We start from the raw sequence: 18,502 nt of genomic DNA, 5'->3' as shown, positions 1-18,502 counted from the left end.
ACAAAGTCAGCTTATTGCCCCCACAACTGTTAAAAGCTGGATCTAGCCCAATAACTCAAAGACAGACTTCAATTTTTTTTCTGTAGCTTTATTGTAGGTTTAATGGTATTGGAGGTCACTGACCTTGTACCTTTTCCCTTCAGGTATACATCTGGAATAAATGTGGACCTCGTGGTTGGAGCTATTATACCCAGAAGGAGGGGCAAAGAGGTAAGGAGTGGTTACAGGGGTTATGGGATGTGGTCAGTTAACCCTTGCAGGGCCGGGTGATCAGGGAGATGTTGTAGTTAGACATTTACCATGACAAAACCCCCTCTAAATGTCTAACTGGGTACCTGGGGAAGTGGTTGTATACACAGAGAGAATATACACGCACAGGCACGGATTACATGTAAACACGCATTTTAGACATGAGGTACGCATGCTGTTTATGTAGTAGGGGTTTAGTGAGAATATCTGCTGTCTGCTCCTCTGTGTCACAGTGTACTGCCTTAATGAAACCTATTTCTGAAAACTGCCTGACGTGTTTGTATTTAATGTCAATGTGCCTAGATCGCTGACCTATAGCATCGGCCTTTGAGATCTCTATCGCTGCCTTGTTGTCTTCGTGGATGACTATTGGGTATGAGGGTTCAGCCCAGATGTTGCAGAGCCGGTCATCGAACCACACTAAGTTGTTTGTGGCCTTGGATAGGCAAACGAATTCTGCTTCCATAGTTGATGTGGCCACCAGTTTTTGCTTTCCAGTGTACCAATGGATGGGGCAATTGTTGAGTAGTAGCACGTAGCCAGAGGTGCTTTTTCTGCACTCTATGTCCCCAGCCCAATCAGCGTCAGTATAGCAGGTTAGCTTTGGTTTCTCGGATGTTTCTGGCTCTAGACAGAGTTGTGCATCCGCGCTGAATTTTAAGTATCTAAGTAGTCTTTTGATGGCGTTCCAGTGTGTTACTGTGGGTTTGCTTACATGTCTGGACAGCAGATTGACAGCCAAGGAGATGTTGGGCCTGGTCCAGTTGGATATATACAGCAGTGACCCTATCGTTGATCTATACAACTTATTGTCTGTGAAAGGTTCAGATTCCTCGTACATAGTCTTCAGGAACTCTGGTTGCATGGGGGTCTCGCTGGGTTTTGCTTCGGACATGTTGCATTTGGACAGCAGCTCGATGATTTTTTCTTTCTGGGAGAGGCGGAAACCCTTGTTGGTTTTTATCACTTGGACCCCTAGGTATTTATCGATCTTTCCAAGTGACTTTAGGGAGAAGTGGCTACCCAGCTCAGTGGCGAACTTGTCACATCTGTCCTTGTGTTTGCTGATGTACAAGATGTCGTCCACGTAAGCGAGCACACCTTCGAATGTGTTGTTTTCTCTCTTCGTGAAGAAGCATTTGTCGGCTGAGGTGGCCTCGAAGCCCATGGATCTGAGAGCTTTGGCTAGGCAGTCATACCACCTTTTGCCCGACTGCTTGAGCCCATACAGGCTTTTGTTCAGCAGCCAGGTCTGGTTCTCGCCCTCGTTGTACCCAGGCGGTGCTTTGACGTATATCTCTTTGTCCAACTCGGCGTGCAGGTACGCTGTTTGTACGTCGAATTGGAAAACTTCCAAGCCCAGGATGGTGGCCACCACCAGGGCGCTTTTGACACTCTCCGCCCTGACGGTAGGCGAGTAGGTGTCTGTATAGTCTTCGGGGTATCTTTGGGTGAAGCCCTGTGCGACTAGCCTTGCCTTGTACAGGACCTTGTTGTCTTCTAAAGTCTTAACTCTGAACACCCATTTGGTTCCTATTGGTTTTTTGTCCTCTGGAATTTGGGCAGGTGAGTATACTTGGAGGTTCCTTAGGCTCTCCATCTCTTTTTCCATGGCAGATATCCATTTTTCTTTCTCTTTCTGGGGGAGCCCGAGGATGTCCTCGTATGAGCTGGGTGTGAAATGGGTGTTGTGGATGGCCATGACGTAGTTCTCCAGCTTCCTTGGCAGCTTGTTTCTGGTTTCTCTGACTGGCCTGCTGGGGGTTGGCTCAGTTTCCTGCATGTTGTCTGCCTCTTTGTCTGTCAGGTCATCTATCTTCAGGGAAGGGTGTCCTTCTTTCCACTCTCTGACGCTTGCCTTGCGATTGTTGGCTTTATGCCCTCCGACCTCTCTGACCTCCTTTTCCCCTTGGCCATGTTCGAATGTGACCCTATTGGTGGGAATGTCGTTGGAGTGCACCCTCGACCAGTTTGCATTTTCGTGGAAATTGGCTGACCTGGAAACCACAAAACGGTTGTTGTTGTCGGTAAATCTGTAGCCCTTTGTGCCCAGTTCGTAACCCACGAATCTCAGTCTTTTTGATAATTTTTTCCCTTTCTTTCTTAATTGCCTGGGGATGTGGACATCGGCTGGCGCACCGAATATGTGTAAGTGTGCGATGTTGGGCTTTCTGTTGTATAGCATCTCGTATGGTGTCTTATTGATAGAGCTTGACCACAGTCTATTCAGGGTGTAATTGGCGTAGTGTAGTGCCTCTGACCAGAAATGCTGCCCCATCCCAGCATCCTCCAGAGCGCACCTCATCATGGTTTGCAACACGCCGTTCTTTCTCTCTGAAACCCCATTTTGGAAGGGGGAGAAAGGTGAAGAGGTGTAATGCGCTATGCCCTGTTTTCTCAGCCACCTCGTGAATTCCTTGGCCATGAATTCTGAGCCCCTGTCTGTCATTATTTGCCTTATTTTCATGTTATGCTGCATGTCTACTCTTCTGTGGAATTCTTTAAACCTTTGGAATACTTCGTTTTTGTGTCTGAGGGAGTAGACATACCCGTATCTGGTGTAGTCATCCACAATCGTGAGGAAGAATCGCTTCCTATGCCCTACAGAGGGTTTCAATGGCCCTACCAAGTCCATATGCACCAATTGGAAGGGGGACTCTGTGGTTCGTTTGGATCCCCTGGGGATGGCCTTAACCTTGATCTTAGAACGCTTACAGATCGAACACTCCAAGTAGTTTTCACAGTTCTTTACTTTGAGACCCTCGGTACATTCTGTCATTTTCTTTACAATGGGGAAACTTATGTGTCCCAGCCTCCTGTGGAGGAGGTGGGCGCAGTTATCATGCAATGGCTTCCCGATAGATACAGACTTGTTGGCATTCCCATGGCCACTCCCTGCCTCTTCTGCACCCCCTCTATTTCTGGACACTCGTCTACTTTGTGGTTCGTGTTGGTATCAATGCCTTCTTCCTCCCTTGCGTTGGGTGTGAAGTAAGGAAGTCCCTCATGTATGGTTACCTTTCCTATCTCTTTCCCTTGCTTGATCAAGTGTGCCTTTCCATCTTTGAATTTTATCTCTATGTTTGTGTCCCGTGTCAGTTTTGTGATGGCTAGCACGTTGTGGGGTATCTCTGGCACATACAGTACCCCTTTTAAATCCCCTATCTGTGTGATGTGTACGTTTCCTTTCCCCACCACTTTGACCTTGCTTTGGTTTGCCACCTTTATTTCTGAGTCTATTTCTGTGAGTGAGTCTAGCAGCTCTGGGTTACAAGTAGTGTGGCTTGTGGCCCCTGAGTCCAGGAGCCATGTGTTTCTCTCTGCCTTATGTTTGTCATTTGGGTCATCGTGCCTGATTCCATACATGGAGCCAGAGTTACTGTCCCTGGAGTGGTATCTGCGCTCGTGGTGCTTCCTGGGGTTGGGTGACCACCCTCGCCCCCTTTCCTTTGGGTACCTGCGTTCAGGTGACCTCCCCCCTCTGCTGTCGTGCTGTCCCCTATCCCTGTGGTTCCTGGGGCAATCCCTCTTTAAGTGGTTCCTTGACCCATAAGAATAACATTCTGAGGTAACCCTGGCCCTATCTTGGAAATCCACCCTCTTCGTGGGTCTAGGATCCCTTCTGGACAGTTGGCGGTCCCTCCTCAGAGTGTCCTCTGCAATGAGCTGACTGGTCAGTGTGCCTAGTGTTAGGTATTGCAAGCTGAGGCTATTTAGTTGGGTTATGAAGCTGTCCCAACTGCTATCAAGAGAGTTTATGATTATGCTTATCATGCTCTCTTCAGTGATGATTTCCCCCCTCTGCATGAGCTCTGCCCTTGTAGCATTCATCTTTAAAATGTGCTCACTCATGGGGACCCCTGCCTTGTGCTTGGTGGAGTGGAACTCCCTAGATATTCTAGTGGTTGTGGCTCTACTCTGGCTATAAAACAGGTTACATAGTTTTTGCATAACATCATAAACAGTCAGATTGTCCTCAATAGACGGATACATGGCAGATGGAATGGAGGTTAACATGATACAAAATGCCCTGTGATGAATACAGTCAATTTCCAGTGACCAGGGCTTTTGGGGAGGTCTGTTAGCTAGGAACAGTGCATTCTCTCTCATGAGAGCAATTCTCAATTGCTGACTCCATTCTATAACATTACCCACATCTAACTGTAATTTTGGCAAATTGGCATAATTTGCCCCAGAAATGTTAGTAAGGTTACTTACTGAGGGGAGCTGTCCATGGTCCAAACTGTGATTGAACTCACAATAAGGCTTTGGGATGTCTGTGGCCATTCTGTACTTGCTTGGATCTATGTAGCTTGCTTCTCTTGTTACAGGCAGGTACTGGCCATGCGCGAAGCTCATTCTGCGCTGGAGTCCATCGGGTGAGGTTCCTGTTGCTGGAGCTCCCAGGCCTAGGCCTAGGCCTGTCGGTGGGAGGCTGGACCCACCCCCGGTGGGTCCGAAGGTTCCTCCTGAAGGTGGACACCACTGCTGGACGGCTGGATCCCCGGCGAAGAAGGGGAGGAGGGGAGGAGGCGACGCGGTCGTAAGTCGAGGACTTCCGCGGGTCGGCGGCGCAGAGGTCGTAGGTTGAGGATTTCCTGCACCCAGCGGCTCGGCGGTGATGGCGGCGGCGGCGGTGGCGGATCTTCCCTCGTGGTTGCTGGTCCCTGGTCGCGTGGATCAGCCTGGTGGATGTCGTGGTGCGGGTGAGTAGCCGGTTCTCCTCTTCTCCCTCGGGCCTCGCGTAGTTGGTGTAGCGGGTGGCGAGTTCGAGTCCTGCGGTTGATCCTTCCTGCAGGTGGGCGGTTTTTTGTGCCGGTTGTTGGTGTGCGTGGTGTTTTTAGGTGGCTGTGGCTCGGTCGCCTGGTCGTCGTTGGTTGTCCTGGCCTTCTTGTGTTTTCCAGGATTTTTCTTTGATTTTTTGAGTGCTGCAGGAGGCTCGAAAGCGGAGCCGAGGGCAGCGGTGATGGTCTCGATTGCCTTTTGCAACTCGAGATCGGTAGGCGTTTTTTTCTTAGTTATTGTGATCTCTTCGTGGTCGCTTTCAGAGTTGGGCTCTTCGTTGTCGCTTTCTGAGTCCCCCTTGTCTGTTTCGGGGTTTGAGCATTTTCGCGCCAAGGGATTCAAATCCTGGCATCCCATTGGCTGGTGCTCGTCCCAAGATGGCCGCCGGGAAGAGGGCACGGAAATGGATTCGGCCAGCTCGGGATCTTCGAGTTGGGGTGGCTTACCCTTTTTTGCTAGCTTTTCTCTCTCGGTGGTCTTTGGTGCCTCAATCGCTGCTTCTTGCTGCTTGAAGAGGCTTTGAAGGTCCGCGATGAGGTTCTCTTTGTCGCTGCTTGCCTCCATCAGTTTCAGGATGGAGAGTTTGAATTTATTCATTTTCTGTGCTGTTTCTCCTTCCAGGGCGGTGATTTCCTTGGATGGCCCCTCTTCATCTGATTGTGAGTCCAGGCTGGAGTCCTGCTCGCTTCCAGCTTCTGTCTCCTCCATGGCTGTGGCTTTGGTTGCAAGTTTCTCAGCCATCTTCTTGGTAAGAGCTCTGGTCTGTGCTCTGTTTGCTTCTTCAGGGTAGATATTGGGTTCAGTCATTATCTGGAGTTATGGGCAACCGACCTCTGCTACCATTTTGTTAAAAGCTAGCCCAATAACTCAAAGACAGACTTCAATTTTTTTTTGTGTAGCTTTATTGTAGGTTTAATGGTACTGGAGGTCACTGACCTTGTACCTTTTCCCTTCAGGTATACATCTGGAATAAATGTGGACCTCGTGGTTGGAGCTATTATACCCAGGAGGAGGGGCAAAGAGGTAAGGAGTGGTTACAGGGGTTATGGGATATGTGGTCAGTTAACCCTTGCAGGGCCGGGTGATCAGGGAGATGTTGTAGTTAGACATTTACCATGACAACAACTGGGTCCTCAATTTACCTACCTTAGAAAGGATGGAAGGCTGAGTCAACCTTGAGCCTGGCGAGATTCGAACCTGCAGTAATTGCAGGCAGCTGGTCTTAATAAGAGGGTGCTTTAGACCACTGTACTACCAAGGCTCTACCACTGTACTACCAAGTTATTGGGTTCCATGGCCAAATATGGGCCATGGAATCACCTGCCACATTTCAAAAAGACATTTGGAAGGTGCCTCAGCCATCAAATATATTGCTTATACAGTTAATCCTCAATTTATAAGAGTTTGTTTAGTGACTGTTCGAAATTACAACGGCACTGAAAAAGAGGTTTTTCACACTTATGACCATTGCAGCATCCCCATGGTAACATGGTCAAAATTCAGACCTTGGCAAATTGACTCATATTTATGATGGCTGTGGTGTCTCTGGGGGTCATATAATCACCTTTGGCAAACGTCTGACAAGCAAAGTCTGTGGGGAAGCTAGTTTCACTTACCAACCGCAGGGATTCACTGTGGAAAGAAAGGTTGTAAAATAGGGCAAAATTCACTTCACCCTAGTCTCGCTTGGCAATAGAAATTTTGGGCTCAGTTGTGGTCGTAAGTTGAGGACTACCTGTACTGTATTTTCTGGTATCTGAAGTAGATCCTATGCTTTGTTTATTTTTTTTAATCTTATCTTTTATTAATTATTTATTTTTATTTTATTTTGTCGCATTTCTATGCTGCCCAACTCCCAAGGGACTGAAGGGGCTCCCAAGCCCTGAAGTGGGGTGGAAATTTTGATATTGTCATAAGACTAATAAGTTAACAAACTACTATTACTATCTACGGAGTGCTCAGGGTCCCCAAGCAGTCACCATCTTGATTTTTTTCCCCAGATGCTTCTTTGTAGTTTACCTCAGTGAAGATTCTCACCTGGAAAATCAGCACGACTCAGGTGACCAGAAAGGCCCAACAGAGACTCCACTTCCTTAGAGTCTTGCAAAAAAAGTTAAGTGGAACAACAACTGATGACCTCCTTTTACCGGTCCACAATAGAAAGTGTCCTCACTCAGCGCATTACGGTGTGGTATGCTGGCTTGACAGCCGCGGATAGAAAGATATTACGGAGTATGGTGAGCACAGCACAAAACATCGTGGGCTGTTCCCCTGATACCACTAGACGTGATTGCTAGGGCTCGCTGCCTTAGAAGAGTGAGGAAAATCCTCAGGGACGACTCACATCCTGGTCAGCGCTTCTTTATTCTCCTGCCGTTGGGAAGGAGATATAGATGCATAGGCAGACGCACAAATAGGCTGAAGAACAGTTTTTATCCGTGAACTGTCAGGTTTTTGAACAGAAAATAACTTTGCAACAACATAGTACGATTGACTCGCGGGGCCAGTGCGATGTGCAATAAATTCACATGGTGCAGTAGGATTGTGTGTGTCAGCACTAGAGTAAATGCAGCTTGAAACCTGCAACAGGTTGAAACAGGTTTCGAGACCTCGAAACCTGACAGTGTGTTTGTTAGTAGGATTCACTGGGTTAGGGATTTTTCTTTTCTTTTACTGTCTTTCATTGTGAGTTGTATTGGGTTGGGGCCAGGGGCGAAATCCAGCAGGTTCTGACAGGTTCTGGAGAACCGGTAGTGGAAATTTTGAATAGTTTGGAGAACCGGCAAATACCACCTCTGGCTGGCCCCAGAGTGGGGTGGGAATGGAGATTTTGCAATATCCTTCCCCCACGAGTGGAGTGGAAATGGAGATTATGCAGTATCCTTCCCCTGCCCGCCCACCAAGCCATGCCCACAGAACCATTCGTAAAAAAAATTTGAATTTCACCACTCATGCACGAAGGTTGGCTCAGCCGATCTCATTGTACACATGTTGTACTCTGAAACTAAAGGTTTTGAATTGAATTGAGAAACTAAGCCCCACTATTCCAACATAGATAAGCAAAGGACAACATATATCACATTTATTTATTTTTTTGTCTATACAGTTACATCGGATAGCCATTGTTAACACAGACTTTACTTGGCAAGTTTTGTAGAGAATTATTTCTATTTACACAGAGCATCTGAAGGGGTTGGGAAGAGAATATGTCTAGATGAACTCCAGTCCCTCGTCCGCCAGCTGTTGTTTGAGCCATGGAATGACTCTGAAGAGGTTGAGGTGAAAATCCCTGGAATAGGAGGTACGTTTCTTTGATTTGTCGGGTTCCTCACATGTTGTACCATGGCGACCGCAGACATCAACCACACCCCAGCTAATCACGCCAACCTAAAGAAGGTAGAGATAGAAAAAACGTGAGAAACTCAAACCTGGGGTCTGACAGCTTTCATTGAAGGGAAACCAACATCAGATAAAGGGGGGGGGGAAAATCTTACGTGACTTTGCTTTACCAAAGTTGATGAAATTATGGCTGCAAACAGATCTCCGTTCAATCAGAAGATTCTGTGATAATTTTTGGCATTGAGGGACATGTGGCCAGAGGTGGGCTGCTGGGGGTTCGCAGGGGTTCAGGAGAACCTCTAGCTAAGATTCTGTGCAGTTCGGGGAACCCTCAAATCCCACTCCTGGCTGGCCCTGCCCACCCCACCCCTCCCAGGAGTCCCCACGCGGCCTGTTTTGGATGCAGGTAAGTGCAGGGTGCGCACGGAGGCTCGGAGAGGGCAAAAAACAGGCCTACCGGAAGTTCAGGAATGGGGGCCAGTTTCCGGCCTCCAGAGGGCCTCCGGAGCCTGGGGAGGCAGTTTTTGCCCTCCCGGAGGCTCAAGGAAAGCTTCTGGAGCCCGGGGAGGGCAACCCCCCCCACCATGGTGCAGGAGGCCGACCCAGCAACCAGCCCCACCATGGCCACGCCCACCCAGCAACCAGGCAGAGAACCCCTTGCTAAAATTTTTGAAGCCCACCCCTGCACGCAGCCAACTTACACATAGCAGAAAGATAATATGTCTATGGAGATTCTCAGTCATCCACGTCATGGTTGTCCCGAAGGTGCTTTTTCAAGAGGCAACTGGACTTCATCTTTTTCTTGAAGATGTTTCACTTCTCATCCTAGAAGCTTCTTCAGTTCATTTCTCATCCAAGAACTGGGAACGCTTCTTGGATGAAAAGCAAAACGTCTTTGAGGAAAAACAAAGAAAGTCCGGTTGCCTCTTGAAAAATCACCTTTGGGACAGAAAGATAAGAAGAGTTTCACCCCTGCAGTGATCTGAAGCTGACAGGTTTAATTGGGGCCATTCATACACACCTGCTGTCGTCTAGCAGTTTCGGTGAAATGACCACTCACCTGAATATAACGCAACTTTTTCTGAATAATGAGAGGACCACCAGAATCACCTGCAAGCCAAAAGGAAAAGGGATTTTTTAATCAAGGGACTGAGTTGGGTATGGAGAGGTCAAATCTATATAACGCACAGGAATCCAACTCATGGGAGAATTTCAGACAGGCATCAACGTGTATCCAAATGAGTGGTGTGGTGGCCTAAGGGTGGAGCTCTCGCCTCACAATCAGGAGGCCGTTAGTTCGATCCTAGGCAGATATTTCTCTCTCTGGGCACAATGAGAATATTTCTGCTGAACAAAACTCCACATTGGTGACAGGAAGGGCATCCGGCCAGTAAATACTCTGCTAGCTCCATTCAGTAGCCCAGATTCCATCCAGTGAGGGATTATGGGCTCGTTAAAAGGAGATGATGATCAACATGTATCCAAATGTAGACTTCATTCAGTGATGTAAAAACTAGAGGAAGAGGGTGTACTGTGTTTTCCCCAAAATAAGACCCTATCTTATATTTTTTTGAACCCTGAAATAAGTGCTTGGCCTTATTGCCATCTGCTCAAAAGTCTGATTGGGCTTATTATCAGGGGATGTCTTATTTTGGGGGAAACAGGGTATTAGAGAAGGGGTTGGGAACTTTGGCCCCTTTATGACCTGTGGACTTCGACTCCCATGCTGGCTCAGGAATTCTGGGAATTGAAGTCCACAGGTCATAAAGCGGCCATAGTTCCCCACCCCTGTATTAGCGTGACAGTTGTTAATGACCATATTTGATGGGTTTTGAAGCTGCATAAAACAACTCTATGAGAATTCTCTGGGGCTTCCCGGTTTCATTATAATTTCTGAGGTTCTACCAGAAACAGTCCTCTCCAGATTTTCCTTAAAAAAACTAGATTATTATATGAATGTATTTGTCTATATCAGTGTTTCCCAACCTTGTCAACTTTAAGATGGGTGGATTTCAACTCCCAGAATTCCCCAGTTGATCATTCTGGGGAAATGCTGGCTGGGGAATTCTAGGAGTTGAAGCCTACCCAACGTGAAATTGACAAGACTGAGAAATGTTAATCTATATGATAGGAAGAACCATATATAACTTCTTACCATGAAAAACTCTGTGCATATATAAATATTTCTCCCAAATTCTCTATGCCTTATATTTCTCTGTGCCAATATTTCTCTGTGTAAGTCAAGCTGACCCATCCCTGTAACGTGATCCAATTTGAACCTTACCAGCTCGCATCAGAAAACTGTTTCCAAAGTCTAAAGATATAGGTAAAGATTTCCCCTGCTCAGTCATGTCCAACTCTAGAGCGTGATGCTCATCTCTGTTTCTTAGCCAAGGGAACTGGCGTTGTCCCAAGACATTTCCATCGCCATGCGGCTAGGATGACTATACTCCAAGGTGCACAGAACTGTTACCTTTCCACTGAAATGGTACCTATTTATCTACTCACATTTGCATGTTTTCAAACTGCTAGGCGGGCAGAAGCTGAATCAAGAATGGGAACTCACCCAATGCTCAGGTCTTGAACCTGGGCCGTCAGCTTTCCAGCTGACAAGCTTAGCATCTTTAACCGCTGAGCCATCATGCCCCTGTTTTCCGAAGTCTAGGGGGTGTAGTTATTGTCAACTTGCAAAGCTTTCAAGTTGCCATGAGCAGGAGGGAGGGAGAACTGAAGTGAATTCCATACATTTTTTCTGACCGCAATCAGGAGGGTGTTAGGTTTCACAGCCAGCCAAAGTGGGTAATTGGAGAATGTGATTTATGACATGGCCAGGGAGGAGGGGAGAGACAGGGTCATAGGGGGACGTAAATCTGCGTGGCTTCAGTCCTGACTGCATCCAGTATTGCCGGAATGTTGCTCCAAATAAATCACTATATTTCCTTTGAAGTTTGGATCATGGCTCATGAATTAATTAGGGCATCTTTCGGAAACTTGACAGTTATATTAATGAACTGTTGCATTTACACTGAAAGACCCTGAAATATAGGGCTTCCTGCCTGAGCAGGGAGTTGGACTAGACCAGGGGTATCAAACTTGCATTGTCAAGTTGTCCTCATGTGACGTATCGCAACTTCCCCCCCCCCTCGCTAAACTGGGGGTGTGCGTTGCCAGCATGTGACGCATCCAGCCGCAGGTCGCAAGTTTGACACCCCTGGACTAGAAGATCTCCAAAGTCCTTTTCAGTTCTGTTATTCTGTTAATTCTGTTATATAGTACATTCAGAATGAAATATACAGTATTAATACCTGTTGTTGTGTTTATGTGAATGTTACTGTTGAAAAGTCCAATTTTTTGTTCCTAGCTGTCTCTCCATTATAACTAGGGTCCAGAGCCAAAAGGAACAGAAGGGCATTTTCTTAGATCCTTGAAAATATAGGATCTCCTTGCATTTATACCCTTAAACATTGTTAATAAATCATTCCCTTTCTTCCTGCAAATGCTGATCTACTGTGACTTGCAAGATTGGTTGCTATGAAGCTTTGGAGGTAACTTGGTTTCGAGAGGCCTTAAAGGGATAGGAAACGAAGAAACAGCAGAGAGTACCATTATTCAGCTCACCTTTGCATGTATTGGGATCCAGCACAGGGTCCTGTCCCCCCGTGCAGAGAAAGTTATCAGTCACTACGTCTTTGATATTGGTAATGTTTGTGTAGAATTTGGCATTCCGAGCATCTTGTTCACAGGCTATTTTCTGGAAATGGAAAATGGAAATGGAGAAAATTGAACATATCATTAAAGATGATCATTAAGGGACAATACATAATCATTACATTTAGCCATAGTTCATTGGAGTGGGGATTGTTTGAATGCAGTCTTTAATAAGTCCCAGTTTAGGGTAAGTCTCAACTCATGACATTGGTGCAGCCATCTTGCCACTGTCTCCTCTTTCCTGTTTTCAAGAGATGCTACAAGCTGCCCCATATTCTCTATTCAGCTCACCCAGTGGTGGGTTTCAGAATTTTTTACTACCGGTTCTGTGGGTGTGGCTTGGTGGGCGTAGCAAGGCTTTGTGGGTGTGGCAGGGGAAGAATACTGTAAAATCTCCATTCCCTCCCCAATCCAGGGGAAGGTTACTGTAAAATCCCCATTTCCTCCCAATCAGCTGGGACTTGGGAGGCAGAGAATAGATGGGGGCGGGGCCAGTCAGAATTTTTACTACCGGTTCTCCGAACTACTCAAAATGTCCACTACCGGTTCTCCAGAACTGGTCAGAACCTGCTGAAGCCCACCTCTGAGCTCACCCAAATAACAGTCAATATGCCAGAGTGACAGCTACATTAAAATCCTGATCCATCAAAGCCTAATTTTCAGCTTTGAAGAATTTGGAGAAATTATAAAAGGACATTCTATAACTCAGCCCGTTTGGGACAGATTTACCATTTTAGTGAAAATTAGGTTCATATTATATATATATTTTTTTGAATACAATAGAATTCTTTATTGGCCAAGTGCGACTGGACACACAAGGAATTTGTAGGTCAAATTGATGTGTCCATTAGGAATACTGGGGAAAAAAAACACCTCACTACTTAGCAAAGTGGTATAATTCAGCAAAAGGAGTCTCAAGAAAAGAGTTTTTTTTTAAAAAAAAGTCAGCTCTAATCAGAGCGTTGTGATTGTCATTTTGACTTTTTTGATTCCCTTCCCAGCAAATAGCTATCCTCAGACAAGGTAAAATCTTGACCATTTGACCCCCGGCTGCAGGTACCCCTTGAAGGGAATATGTTTTTTCCCCATAAAAAATATAGACATCCTCTAAAATCAAGATCAGGATTTTTCCTTTCTTTGGAACTCTTTTATCTATATACAAGATTCAGTCACCCTGGAAATAGATGTTATCCTAACTTGATAATTATTTAGTTCTAGAAACACCCTGGAAGACATTTATTTGAGATTTTATTCAGGTGTGTGTGTGTGTGTGCATCCGTGTGTACATCTCTCTCTGTGTGTGAATATGCTCTTGGTATTAGCTGCCAGGGTCATATATGTAAAACAAACAGTCATATAAATTATCTACATTTATTATTAATTTAATGTATTCAATTGAGGCATTGGCTGAATCCAAAGAAAAGGAAGGAAGGGAAGGGAAGGAAAGGGAAGGAAAGGGAAGGGAGGGAAGGAAGGAAGGAAGGAAGGAAGGAAGGAAGGAAGGAAGGAAAGAAAGAAAGGAAGGAAAGAAAGAAAGAAAGAAAGAAAGAAAGAAAGAAAGAAAGAAAGAAAGAAGAAGGGGGAAGGAAGGAAGGAAAAAGGGAGGGAGGGAGGGTGGGAGGAAGGAAGGAAAGAAAGAAAAGGGGAAGGAAGGAAAAGGAGGGAGGGAGGGAGGAAGGAAGGAAGGAAGGAAGGAAGGAAGGAAGGAAGGAAGGAAGGAAGGAAGGCCTCCTATATTGGAGTCCTCAGGTGTTAGATTTGACTTAAGGGAGCCTCACTCCACCTAATCTTGTTAGAGTTTCTTGCTCAAAGATCTTACCTTGTCACTATTCTTGACTTGAACATGTCTGCGAACTAGCCCATTGTTGTCTTGGTTTTTGTACTTGCAGTCACTTACAAAAAAAGAACGAATGTTTCCCACAGGTAGCAGCTCATTCTCTGTTAAACCAAACAATACGGAAAGAGCTTAATGAAATGCCAAAGGAAGTTCCTTCCTTTGGAAGGAAGAGGAACATCTAGTGAGGAGAAAAAAGGAATAGGGGAAGATGCTGGAAGAATCAGCAATCCCATGGACCAGTGATGGCCAGGGTTTCAAGCAAGTTTGCCCCAAGTCCAATTCATTCATAAACGAGATTGAATCCATCTAGGATACAGTGCAACATGTTACACGAGGGATGTAAAGAAATTCAGAGAACAGGTTCAAAGAAGAGCCATAAAGGAATTCTGGGAGTTGAAGTCCACAAAACTTGCCAAGGTTGAGAAATGTTACTTTGGGAGAAGATTTGGTGCCTTCTGCCCCATGTTGGTTACTTTTAAAACATAAACAATCCCCTTACCATGATCTCTGCATGTGGTTGTTGCAAGGGATTTCCTCAGAGCTCGGGTTGTTCCTTGTGTACACGGTAAACAAATTGGCCTGCAGGGGAGAACACAGAACATAGAATAATGGAAGGGACTTCAGGGGTCTTCTAGTCCAACCTCCTGCTTGAGCAGAAGGCCCTAGTCAGGGGTTCCCAATCCCCAGTCCATGGACCGGCACTGGTCCGCAGCATGCCAGCAACCAGGCCATGCAACCAACCGTACTCCGAGGTACGGAGGATCCCAGATCTGCGCACTTTCTGCCGTGCTCTTAAGACCCTCCTATTCCAGCAAGCCGGCCTGGCCTAATTTTCTCCCCTTTCTTTTAAATTTTAAATTGAAATTTTAATTTGTTTTAAATTATTGGGATTTTTATTTGTCTTGGGCTAAATTATTTAATTTGGTTTTAATTATGTTTTTAACTTTGGTATTTATGTATTTATTTTGTGCCTGTTCACCGCCCTGAGTCCTTCGGGAGTAGGCCGGTATATAAATTTAATAAAACAAACAAAACAAACAATAAAACATGCTAACAAGCGAAGCCCCATCTGCAGGATGCAGGGAGCACACAAAATCACACCCCCTCCAGTGTGTGAAAAAAAACTTTCTCCACAGAAACAGTTCCTGCTGCCCAAAAAGTTGTGGGCCGCTGCCCTGTATCATTTCAGACACGTGGTTGTCCAGTCTCTTTTTGAAAGCCTTTAGTGATGGAGAACCCACCACTTCTGAAGGCAGTCAAGAAGTGCAAGGAGACATCAACCGAGCCTCATTATGACTCTTGAGTTTCTACCCAGATCTTTTTAAATAGAATTATTCTTCCCTGGGGACGATAATTCTTTCATGTATAACTTATTTTCAAACTAAAATAAAACTGGAAGTCCCAGGCTGGCTGAGGGATTCCTGGAGTCAAAGTCCACACCCCTTAAAAGTTCCCCAGTTTGGAAAAACACTGATTTAAAACATATTATCTTCTTTGAATGACCCCATAATCCCTTGCGGAGTGGAGTCTAGGCAACTGAATGGAGCTGAGCATTTACTGGCCGGATGTCCTTCCTGTCGCCAATGCAGAGATTTTTTTTCAGCAGATATATTCTCATTGTACCAGTGGTGGGATTCAGCCGGTTCGTGCGGGTTCACCAGAATCGATAGCTAACTTTTCGTGTAGTTATCCTCCTCCCCCCGCCCCTCCAGATCAATTCGGCGTGCATTGCTCATCTTATACACAGGATCGTTTGGAAGAGAGGCTGCACTTGAAAAGATGTGAAGATGGGCTACCCTGTTTTGGTGGAGAGAGAGGCATTGCTTGGGCTTGTTTCGTAGGATGGAAGCCTTCCATGTTGTGCTTATTTTGAAGGCCAGGTGAGCAGCTGGGCGAGGTGAGCTGCCCAGCAAGGAGAGGACGGGCAAGGCGAGCTGCCCAGTGAGGAGAGACTGGGCGAGGAGAGGCTGGGAGGGGAGGGGCGAGGAGAGAGGCCGGGTGAGGTGAGGCAGCCCTCGACATGAGTCATGTCGAGTTGGCCACGCCCACCCAGTGACACATCCACCCAGCCAATAATTAGGGCAGAGAACCGGTTGTTAAATTATTTGAATCCCACCACTGCACTGTGCTCAGAGAGATAAATATCTGCTTCTACCTAGGATCAAACTCACAGCCTCCTGATTGGGAGGCGAGAACTCCACCTCTAGGCCACCGCACACACTCACTGATTTAAGACATATCATCCCATCAATTTGCCTTTTAAATATGAAACAACCAGCTCATCCTTGATAATAAAAGTCTGAGATTAAAAAAACCCTACGCACTTTGTACAACTAAATCAGAACCAATGTCTTGATTCCAATGTTCCTTTGAGACAGAATTGAAAGTGCTCTGCAATTTATCTCCCTCTCTCTCCCTGCGAGATCTCACCTTGCATAGAAACTGAACTCAACTTTTTTCTCAAGCTTTATCAGGGCGACGTCATAATCATAGAATTCGGGGATTCCGCGATTTTTTAGCTTTCCGATGTTGTATTGTGGGTGGAGTTGAACAGCAGCCACGGGATACTCTTTCTTGTCTAGGAAACAGGAAAGTAAAACATAGACTTTCTGCTGTCTTGGGTTGCATAGCTTATCGCCACATGGTGGGATCATCAGCTGACTCTGCCCATTTGGTTACTCTGAAACTGAAGCCCAGGCATGTTTCTTTCCTGGCCAGGTGACCACGCTACCAGCTTCCTCTCAAAAGATAATTGTGCTTACTGCTTACCAATTGTGACTCTGATCTGGTCGGCCGTATCGTCGATAGTGAAACAGTGAGCTGCTGTCAAGATAAAATACTCAGAAACGAGGGTTCCTTTGCAGTTGTCAAACCCTGTCCCACCAGTACGCTGTGATCGGAAAAGAAAAATCACCACGAGTAAGTCACAAAAGCATCCTACATAGTTTTCCTTGGAGATAATTCCCACTGCATTCAATAGGATTTATTCGCTATTCAACGTTAACTGAAGAATTTGTAATATTACCATAGCAATAGCACTTAGAATTTGCTGTATATATTGCCCCATAGTAACTTACAACAGGGGTTTCCCACCTGTCAGCCCGTGACCCACTACTGGGCTGTGGCCTATTCACAACTGGGCCGCATGAGCGGCAGGCACTATCACTCACAACTCCATTCGTGTGAGCGGCAGGCGCGTATACCACAAATGGGGCTGCGGGCACTGGCACCCGCTGCGACCACGTATGGGGCTGCGAGAGCCTCCCCTCCCCCCTCCATGCCAGGCTGCCAACCTAGAAAGGTTGGTGAACACTGCTTTACGGCTCTCGGGATAGTCTACAACATCAGTATGTTGTCCCAACAATCTGGGTCCTTATTTTACCGACTTTGGAAGGATGGAAGGCTGAGTCGACCTTGAGTTGGTCACGATCGAACTCCTGGCAGTGGGCAGAGTTAGACTGCAATACTGCATTCTAACCACTGCACCACCATCTTCCTATAAGTGATATTAGATAATCCTAGTTCTTAGACTTAGGTCCACCTGTACTGTACTCCATACTGGGCAATGATTGCTCTCTAAGAGTTGCAATCAACTACAACAGTTCTGCCTTTTCCCCACTTTTTCCAGGTCCTTGGATAATAACAAATAAAAGATAATATTTGTAGCTCAGAGTTGAAATGAGGGGTCCTTGGTGCTCTCTGAGCTGGATTGTTTTCTAGCACTTAGCACTTACCGTGCGTGTTTCCCCGAGGTAACCATCAAATTTTGCCAATCTGATTATCTGTCTAAAATACACACAAAAGCGTACCTCGCCACTCTAATTTGGCACCAAAACAATGAGAGAGAGCACCCATCATCTACAGATGGCTATTATCATCTTATCATCTGGAGCATTTATTTTTCTACCTCAGTCTGTAACACTCCTTTTAGCCATTCAGGAATCCTGTAGGGATGCCGTCTGATTGGTGGGGTTTCCCCTGGCTCTTTCTTGTGTTTAACTAGAAGCGTGGTTAGAATGCAGTATTGCAAGCTAACTCTGCTCACTGCCAGAAGTTCGATCCTGACTGGCTCAAGGTTGATTCAGCTTTCCATCCTTCCGAGATCGATAAAATGAGGATCCAGATTGTTAGGAGCTTCTACCAAGGCCCTCTATATATATGAGTGTATGTGTGTATTTCAATATACCATGTTTTCCCGAAAATAAGACCCTGTCTTATATTTTTTTGAACTCTGAAATAAGCATTTGGTCTTATTGCCATGCACTCAAAAGCCCGATTGGGCTTATTATCAGGGGATGTCTTATTTTGGGGGAAATAGGGTAGATGGTTCTTTGGGCCTACTTGTAGGCACTTGTGTTCTCTGTGTGTGTGGGAGTAGATGCCGAACAAAGTGACAGAAAATAACAATCTCTTAGACCAGGGGTGTCAAACTCAAACCCAGGGGCCTGTGATGTGGATGTGGTTGGATCTGGCCCACAGGGCCACCCTGAAGTAAGTAAGGGGCCAGCTTGCATCACTTCAGACTAATCTACCCATGTCACTTTGGCCTGGTCTACTTGCAACACTTCGGCCCGGTCTACCCAA

The 18,502-nt window shown here is 46.1% G+C and overlaps 1 protein-coding gene across 1 annotated transcript in view; it reads right to left on the bottom strand.

Moving 5' to 3' along the window:
* Nucleotides 1–8,107: 8,107 nt before the first annotated feature.
* Nucleotides 8,108–18,502, bottom strand: part of LOC139310091 (uncharacterized) — a 126,966-nt gene continuing 116,571 nt past the window's right edge. The window contains exons 31-37 of the mRNA XM_070934245.1: nt 16,688–16,808; nt 16,349–16,496; nt 14,418–14,497; nt 13,901–14,019; nt 11,992–12,124; nt 9,434–9,483; nt 8,108–8,421 (exon numbers count right to left, since the gene is read on the bottom strand). Of these exons, the coding sequence (XP_070790346.1) occupies nt 8,245–8,421; nt 9,434–9,483; nt 11,992–12,124; nt 13,901–14,019; nt 14,418–14,497; nt 16,349–16,496; nt 16,688–16,808 (828 nt within the window). The 3' untranslated portion in view covers nt 8,108–8,244. The remainder of the gene's footprint in view (nt 8,422–9,433; nt 9,484–11,991; nt 12,125–13,900; nt 14,020–14,417; nt 14,498–16,348; nt 16,497–16,687; nt 16,809–18,502) is intronic.

Source organism: Pituophis catenifer, unplaced genomic scaffold (genome assembly GCF_029215685.1).
Source record: "Pituophis catenifer annectens isolate HBS135680 unplaced genomic scaffold, rPitCat1.0.hap2 SCAF_2, whole genome shotgun sequence".
Lineage (NCBI taxonomy): Eukaryota > Metazoa > Chordata > Lepidosauria > Squamata > Colubridae > Pituophis > Pituophis catenifer.
The sequence above is the reverse complement of the archived record's forward strand: the minus strand, read 5'-3'. Positions and strand labels throughout refer to the sequence as shown.